Below are 9264 nucleotides of genomic sequence, written 5' to 3'. Positions count from 1 at the left end.
ATGTAAAAATCCCACTAGTATATGAAAACGAAAATCGTGGAGACTTTATATATGCAATACATGGTGCTACTTTGAGGGACATGTGTGGTAAAAAGATAGTAGTGTGCCCCCTCTCTCTTTTTCTCTTGTTTTTTTCATGTTTAGCACTAAACACATTTGTCACTCTCCACTAATTAATACCATGTATGATATCAATGTTAGCATAAACAAAGTATTTATATGCTACCTAATATTAACATGCAATTTATATATTGTCTACTATAAATTTATAATATAATTAATACACTGCATAATACTAACGTGCATTACACGTACACAATTACTATTTACTATCAACATTACTTAAATAAGTCAAATTTCGGATCCAAGATGGCATGGAAACTTTATCAAAATAATATGTTTGAAACAACTTCCAATATATTAACCCATAAATAAAAAATTAGCACTCCACACGTTTCCCCCTTCCGCTCTATGGATAGGGAAAACTCTCCCCTCTAGACATCATAGACGAGCCTCTGGATTCGTTTCCCCTCTCCTTGTCGCTCTGGCAGCCGGTGGCGGGAGAGGAATCCAGTGCCTTCGTTCTGGCTAGTAGTTTATGTTCGAATTTTTTAGTCCTCGTAGATGCGACGCTTGGGAGGATGACGATGCTTCTTCCTCAAGTTTGTCTTCTAGGCTTCGATCCTCCTCGATTTCGCTCATCTGGACATAGTCGACAAAGCTCCGGTGTAGATTCTTGCCGTCTCATTGGGGCGGCGATGTTAGGGTTTCTCATAGTGTGTGCACGATAACGAGATTTGGTGTGAGTTATTTCAAATATATTCAAGGTTTCAATGGTGATGATTGCGACTACAGGGTGCTGGTCCTTATGGGCACGTGCACGAACACTTTCTCGCTGTCATCAACAAAGTCAAGCTGGCGAACCAACTTGTGGTTGGATGGTTAGGAGGACAGTGCTATGTTCAGCCCATCAGGGTTCAAGTCTTATACTTGACATTGGTGGTCGCATTTTACTGGATTTTTTTCCGGCCTTCCGGCGATGTGTGTTCTGTGGGAGACGTTCGGGATGAGTGTATGTGAGTATATACGAGCGTCTACGTGTGTATCATGTTAAAAAAAGGAAAAAAACGACAAGGTCAAAGCTGACTCTGAAAGGCAGCCGCGAGAATTTTTATTATGTCGAGGTGCTTTGTCTTATGATGAACTTTTATAGATTTTTTTTTCAAAAAAATGAAATAAACTGAAAGTTAGCAAAGTAGTACTTTTTTTTTGACGCTTCTGGCAAAGTAGTCGAAATAAGAAGGGAAGGGTAAAACATTTTTTAAAAGCAAGTGCTCTGCCGGCCTCCTGCTCCAGTATCCCACAGGGAACGTGCACCCTACGTAAATCCAGGATGCCGAACTTGCGGCCTGCGAAATGTCTAAAAACCCATTCATCAACCTGTAAAATAATACAGTTCGTACGAATCGAACGGATAATGTAAATCACAGCGACAAGCACCAGACATGGATCAGGCGGCCAGGAAGGAACCCTAGAGCCCTCCGCTGCCAGTATAAATAGGGGAGCCATTCCGCTCGCCCGAACCCTCCTCAGTCCCCTTTCTTCCCCCCGACCGCCGCCGCCGCCGCCGCCTCCTCCTCTCGGTTCCCTCTCCTTCCTTCGAGGTCAGTCTCCCGAGCCATCTCCAGTGCGCTTAGATCTTCATCGATGGAGCGAAGCTCCCGTGTTCCACGCTCATCTTGGTAGCCTCCAATCCAGCCGGTCGAGTTTTAGGCACTTTTTTCGCGGATGCATCGTTTGTTTGTATAGCGTCGAGAAGGATTTTCTCCATGTTCGTACTGTTGCCTCGATCTGTAGATTCACTACGAAATTGCTAGAGCAGCCGCAAGCGCGAAGTATTACCGAATCGTTTCGATACTTTGCTGAATCTGTCGGTAGATGGACTAGTATCTCAATTTCGTAGACTGATTTCGTAGTATAACTAGTGATTGCAAACTATCTGCTATAGATCTAGCCCGATCAGTTTGTAAATCGTCTTCGTGTCGTGTTTCTAGATCTAGGCCTGCAGTCCGATAGCCTTCTGCTCATATTAGTGTTCCAGTTCATGCCAGTTCTTCGTTCTGGTCCATTTTTGTCTAACTTTTTCTGATTGATTGTGCAGAGCTTCAGCCATGGGTAAGGAGAAGACTCACATCAACATCGTGGTCATTGGCCACGTCGACTCTGGCAAGTCGACGACCACTGGCCACCTGATCTATAAGCTTGGAGGCATTGACAAGCGTGTGATCGAGAGGTTCGAGAAGGAAGCCGCTGAAATGAACAAGAGGTCTTTCAAGTACGCCTGGGTGCTTGACAAGCTCAAGGCCGAGCGTGAGAGGGGTATCACCATCGATATTGCCCTCTGGAAGTTCGAGACCACCAAGTACTACTGCACCGTCATTGATGCCCCTGGTCACCGTGACTTCATCAAGAACATGATCACCGGTACCTCCCAGGCTGACTGTGCTGTTCTCATCATCGACTCCACCACTGGTGGTTTTGAGGCTGGTATCTCCAAGGATGGCCAGACACGTGAGCACGCTCTCCTTGCTTTCACTCTTGGAGTGAAGCAGATGATCTGCTGCTGCAACAAGGTATAACTTGTCAAAACACTTCATCCCTGAAAGGCCATATACTGTGTATAGATGTTGCTACTTGTGTGGTAGACTTATTTGAGGTTGCTATATGATCCAAGTTCTTGATTTTAACTAACATGTAAACATGTTCTGAATCAATTGCTATTCATATTGCTGCACACATATTTTGATTATAGTGGTTTAATTGTATGTTTGATTTGTAGTACATTTGGATATACCAGCTTCTACATGTATGAATCTTCATGTAATATTAAATGGTGTAGGAGTTGGATGTGACTTTTCATCATCTAGATAAGAACTATCCACAATGTATTAATATTTGTCTATTGTTATCCTGTACTCCCATCCCTGCAGTTTTTCCTGTAACTAGTTGATTGTTCTGCTGTTCTAATGTTTAATTCTCACTCTGTGCTTGGTCATGCTGTGCTAGTTGATTGTTCTGCTTGTTTATGCTAGTTATGATAGTATAATCAAGTTTTTTGCTGTTACCTGTTCGTAATATCTTACAGTTCCATCTTGGCTGAGTATCATTTAACTGTTCTACTGTTATTTCTTAGATGGACGCCACCACTCCCAAGTACTCAAAGGCGCGTTACGAAGAAATTGTGAAGGAGGTCTCTTCCTACCTGAAGAAGGTCGGCTACAACCCTGAAAAGGTTCCCTTCGTCCCCATCTCTGGGTTCGAGGGTGACAACATGATTGAGAGGTCCACCAACCTTGACTGGTACAAGGGCCCAACCCTGCTTGAGGCGCTTGACCAGATCAATGAGCCCAAGAGGCCCTCAGACAAGCCCCTCCGTCTTCCCCTCCAGGACGTTTACAAGATTGGTGGCATTGGAACTGTGCCTGTTGGCCGTGTTGAGACTGGTGTCATCAAGCCTGGTATGGTTGTTACCTTTGGTCCCACTGGTCTGACAACTGAGGTCAAGTCTGTTGAGATGCACCACGAGTCTCTCCTGGAGGCGCTTCCTGGTGACAACGTCGGCTTCAACGTCAAGAACGTTGCCGTGAAGGATCTGAAGCGTGGTTTTGTTGCATCCAACTCCAAGGATGACCCTGCCAAGGAGGCAGCCAACTTCACCTCCCAGGTCATCATCATGAACCACCCTGGTCAGATTGGCAACGGCTACGCCCCAGTGCTGGACTGCCACACCTCGCACATTGCTGTCAAGTTTGCTGAGCTGGTGACCAAGATTGACAGGCGATCTGGTAAGGAGATAGAGGCCGCGCCCAAGTTCCTCAAGAATGGTGATGCTGGCATAGTGAAGATGATTCCCACCAAGCCCATGGTTGTGGAGACCTTTGCCACTTATCCTCCTCTTGGTCGTTTTGCTGTCCGTGACATGAGGCAGACTGTGGCTGTTGGTGTCATCAAGGGCGTCGAGAAGAAGGACCCAACCGGGGCCAAGGTGACCAAGGCTGCCATCAAGAAGAAGTAATTCGACATTGATATCCAAATCACTGTTCAGACACCAAGCAGTTTTTAGTATTGGCTGAGTTTTGTTAAGGGCATTGTTCGTACTGGTATATTTTAGCTGTTCAGCTGTTAGCGCTGCATATCGTGCCCTTGGTGGTCGTCTGTCTTGTGCCTTTTACATACTGTGTCCTAATGTAAGCTTCGGTGAAACCTGGATGTTATGAGACCTGGTTGTGTCTTTTAATACTAGCTTGTTGCATTTTATCTGTGTAGGTGCTTTATCTAGTGCATTTTTGAAAGACACAAATGCATCTTAAACCATTTGTTCTTTTATTTTGAAGGTGTTCTTTTAGTTGCAAGCTTAACAATTTATTCCCTGTCTACTGATGGTTCATTGGCCTTTCCTTGCCTCTATTTCCTCGACAACGAAGATACCCCAAATTCTAAACTGTCACATTGCACTTCTTTTTCTACTTTTTACTTTCTAGTGTAGCAAAACCAAAATTTCAATTTTAAAAGGTTCTACAAAAAGAAATGACGTGCAGCATGATGGTTTCATCAAATAATCAAAGCTCAAATTCGTGCCATTGTGCGGTGGGGTTCCGTTTGCTGTATCTATTGATGCAATTGGTTGCTCCACTTCCAAGAGCACCGACTGATAGAACTCCGCTCTTTGTCACTTGGTTTGTGTAGTAGGGATATAAGTTGCCGGTATCTTAGAATCAGATGTATATTTGATGCATTAAGAGCATCTCCAATAGCATGTGTATATTTGGATGTTTATATATCCATATAGACAATGGTCTAAAAAGATTTCCTCATATACACATATAGTTTTACGGCAGAATGTCTATATTCTGTCTTTTATATTTTAATATTATTTTGTAACTACCATTTTAACAGTGATTCAACAATTTACTTATTGCATATGCAAAAAAATGGCAGAAATGTCATATGACGGTACATCACCTAAGTAGCAGCACCAATATCAACAAAATCATCAACAATATCGCTTTTCCCCTAGGGTTTTCTAGGGTCCACCCGTTCGTGTGGCGCCACCGCCAAGTCATCGAGGTTAGCACCGAGATCTCGTCGTATCGGGCCGGCGATCATCGCCCCAGGTCCGCCCTACGATCTAGGGCGGCATGGAAGACTACGAATCCTTGGAAGATGGAGGAGGGGGTTCAAAGGGAGATCATGTGGGAGGAAGCCGTGCTGGTAAACGCACGGGCGAGGAGGCTCAAAGAGGTTGGTCGGCCATACCGGACGACGAGAAGATGGAGGGGGATCCGATGAAGGGGGTAGATGATATAGGTAGAGAGGAGGAAGAAGAGGTAGATTGGGATCAATATGGCCCGTACCCAGATTTGGGAGATGCCTTTGAAGGATTGAAGCTGCAGGGCGAGGAGGAATAGGAGTTAGATCTGTCAGAAGAGGTGGATGAACTGATTAGTGAGGTGCGGTGGCTGGCATTGTTTAGGGTTCATACCCTGCGTCCGTTTAGCCACGCAACATTGTTGAACTCCATGAGGAACGCTTGGACATGTGCACAAGGAGTCACCTTCAATATTAAAGGACCTAATCTGTTCCTTGCTCAATGTCATTGCTTGGGTGATTGGAAGCGGGTGATGGAAGGAGGACCATGGCAGTTTCGCTGGGATCCGGTTGTGTTAGTGGAGTATGATGGATTTACCAACGTTGCAGAATACACATTGAACATGTATCCATTGTGGGCGAGAATCAAAGGTCTACCAGATGGCCTTACTAGAAAGAAAGAATTAGCGGAGAAGGTTGCAAAGAAGGTGGGTGAGCCCCCGTTTACAGTAGTGGTTAATCAAGGGAAGATAAACCCCTCAAACTTTCTCAGAGTAAGGGTTTTTGTGGATGTCAACAAACCGCTGGTTAGGGTTGTCCGCATCACCTTGAAGGAATTAAGAAAGTACCCGGTCAACTATGAGAAACTGTCGGATTTCTGCTACTTTTGTGGATGCATGGGTCATGTTGTGGAGGAGTGCGGGGACGACATCCATGATCCGGGGGATTGCGAGTGGGAAGACTGGCTGCATTGGAACAATGAACCTAGTGGTGGAAGTGAGGGTAGAGGAGGAAGGGGTGGAGCGTGGACGAATGCAGCAGGTAGAGGGGCCGGCCGTGGGGGAGATAATAGGGAAGGGAGATGAAGTAATGCATGAGGTAGAGGTGATAGAGGAGGGAGAGCTTGGATGGCAGGAGGTAGAGGGAGAGGAGAAGTCTTAGGGGAAGCTAGTATGGAGTTCGGTCATGAAGTAAGATAGGAGGACGATGGCAAGAGTGCCGGGAAGAGGCTGATTAGTGCGGATGGGCCAGTAACTGTAAGAGGGAAAAGCCTGCCGCACATAGCGGGGAAAGTTTCTAACACATTACTATTGTTGGAGAATGTGAATGATACAACAAACAGTGGTGGAGCAGCTCTTCCAAATTCTACCCCTAGGAAAGCTCCTATTGTGAAGAGAAGGAAGCAGTGCGATGGAGTGGATGACGGTGACAGTGTTTTGACAACTACGGCGGGCTCCGGCTTGGAGGTCCACCAAGCCCAATGAATCTCATTAGTTGGAACTGCCGGGGAGGGGGGGGGGTGAGGGAGTCCTGGACTAAAGGGTCCTTGGGTGTCCGGGCTATCTAGTATGGGCCGGACTGATGGGCCGTGAAGATACAAGGCAGAAGACCTCCCCCCATGTTCGGATGAGACTCTCCTTTGTGTGGATAGCAAGCCTAGCGTCCACATGTATAATTTCCTTTCTCTATAAACCGACTCTATACAACCCTAGGCCCCTCCATTGTCTATATAAACCAGAGGGTTTAGTCCGTAGAGACTAAGAAAAATCATATAGGCTAGACATATAGGGTTTAGCCATTACGATCTCGAGGTAGATCAACTCTTGTAACCCCTATACTCATCAAATACAATCAAGCAGGACGTAGGATTTTACCTCCATTAAGAGGGCCCGAACCTGGGTAAACATCGTGTCTCCCTTGTCTCGTGTTACCTTCGATCCTCAAACGCACAGTTTGGGACCCCCTACCCGAGATCGGCCGGTTTTGTCACCGACATTGGTGCTTTCATTGAGAGTTCCACTGTGCCGTCGACAGAAGGTCCGGTGGCTCGTTCGATCATCAACAATGATGCCGTTTCCGGGGAAACTTTCCTCCCCAGCCAGATTTTTGTGTTTGTTGGCTTCGTTTTGCGTGTCAACTCGATTGGCCACCTCGAACAGATCGACAACTACACCCCTGGTCATCAGATCAGTTTCGGGAACCTAAATTATGTCACCGATATCCGAGGAGACTTGATCTTCGAAGGGCTCGCGACCCTGACCACCGCTCTGGCCTTAGATCTGGAGCAAACTGCTGGGTCCAAAGATGGGAGTTTGAAGCCCGCTGGACTCTCAGCTACGAAACTCACAATCAAGGATCCAGAGGCGATTTTGTCTTCGGTTAGCCCGGAGTCAGGCTGGGTTCCCCCTATCATGGAAAGGCCGGACTCGCCCCCGGACTCTAGCTTCGAACTCGCCCCCAAACTCTCGAAGCCCGTGCCCAGGAAGCGTGGCCACGAGGCCTTTGCCCTGGCCAGCCCCACAGACTCTCATTTCCCCATCCAACCCTAGCTCTTAAACGAGGCTCTAGACCTGATGCGGTCCCTCGTCATTACAAAGGGATCGCCTCTGAACTATGCCCAGCCCGGACTAGGGGCTGAGAGTAGGGAATTTTATGTCCCACCCACCACCCACTTCATAGCCACCATCGAGGACTTAACCGACATGCTGGATTACACCTCCGAAGACATCGACGGCATGGACGACAATGCCGGAGACGCACAAGGCCAAGGCCCACCGTTTACCGGACGTTGGACGGTTACCTCCACATACGACATGTACATGGTAGACACACACAAAGAGGATGACAACGAAGGCAGGAAGGATCCGGTTGAGGACAAACCTGCTGAGGCACCACCGAAGCGTCGACGCCAGCGACGCCGTTCAAAATCGCGTCGTGATAAAGACAGTAATACCGGCACCGGAGACAATAACACTCTAGAGAACGCTGAGGACCCCGAAGCCCCCGCCGAGCCCACATCCGAACAGGATGATGTGGAGGAGGGGCAAGTTAACCCTGACGATCCGGTCGGGAACGAGGATTCAGAAGATAGCAACTATCTACCGCTCTCCGAGGATGATGTCAGCCTCGGCAACGAAGATTTCATTGTGCCAGAGGAACCCCTCGAGCAGGAGCGCTTTAAGCGCCAACTAATCGCCACTGCAAGAAGCCTAAAAAAGCAGCATCAACGACTCCAAGCCGAATAGGATACACCCAATGAAAGATGGACCTAGGTCCTAGCTGCCGAAGAATATGGCCTTCAACGCCCAATAAAAAGTTATCCGAAGCGTCGGCTACTAGCACAATTCGACGACGAGGCCTTTGAGCCAATACCATCAAAACATGACCGCGCTGATGAACCAGACCGGCCACCACGTGGGCGAGATAAAGCGACTACCAATGTCGAACACCAACCCGCACCACCTCGCTGTAGGGGCGGAGAGACAGCGGCTCCAGGATACACCTACGACCTACAACAGGAGCTGAGCAATAGAGCAGGCCAAGCCAGATCAATGTGCGGATCAAGGGGGTGTGCCCCAACGCGAGAAGACGAACGTCAAGCCTGGCACGATGGGCATAACCTCACCAGGGCAGAAAACCACATACGGATGTCATCCGAACTCTGTCGCGACGTCACCCGATACAGAGGCGCCGCACATCCCCTATGCTTTACCGATGAGGTAATGCAACACCAGTTCCCAGAAGGGTTTAAACCCGTAAACATCGAATCATATGATGGCACGACAGATCCCGTGGTATGGATTGAAGACTTCCTTCTCCATATCCACATGGCCCGCGGTGACGATCTCCACGCCATCAAATACCTCCCCTGTAAACTGAAAGTACCATCACGACACTGGCTAAATAGCCTCCCGAAGAACTCTATTGGTAGCTGGGAATATTTGGAGGATGCCTTTAGAGATAACTTCCAAGGTACCTATGTCTGGCCTCCGGATTCCGATGAGCTCAGTCACATAGTCCAGCAACCCGGAGAGTCAGCCCGTAAACTCTGGACTAGGTTCTTAATTAAAAAGAACCAAATCATCGATTGTCCGGACGCTGAAGCCCTTGCGGCCT

The 9264-nt window shown here is 47.6% G+C and overlaps 1 protein-coding gene across 2 annotated transcripts; it reads left to right on the top strand.

Moving 5' to 3' along the window:
- The first annotated feature begins 1510 nt into the window (after positions 1–1510).
- LOC119285374 (elongation factor 1-alpha-like) lies at positions 1511–4319 on the top strand. Of its 2 annotated transcripts, none has more exons than XM_037564625.1 (3): positions 1511–1664; positions 2162–2633; positions 3194–4319. In XM_037564625.1, the coding sequence occupies exons 2-3, from the start codon at positions 2172–2174 to the stop codon at positions 4073–4075; spliced, it is 1344 nt and encodes a 447-aa protein (XP_037420522.1). In that variant the 5' UTR covers positions 1511–1664; positions 2162–2171; the 3' UTR covers positions 4076–4319. The 2 variants fall into 2 exon arrangements, with proteins under 2 accessions (XP_037420522.1, XP_037420524.1); XM_037564627.1 differs by lacking the exon at positions 1511–1664 and adding an exon at positions 1725–1742.
- Positions 4320–9264: the final 4945 nt, after the last annotated feature.

Source organism: Triticum dicoccoides, chromosome 4A (genome assembly GCF_002162155.2).
Source record: "Triticum dicoccoides isolate Atlit2015 ecotype Zavitan chromosome 4A, WEW_v2.0, whole genome shotgun sequence".
Taxonomy (NCBI): domain Eukaryota; kingdom Viridiplantae; phylum Streptophyta; class Magnoliopsida; order Poales; family Poaceae; genus Triticum; species Triticum dicoccoides.
The sequence above is the reverse complement of the archived record's forward strand: the minus strand, read 5'-3'. Positions and strand labels throughout refer to the sequence as shown.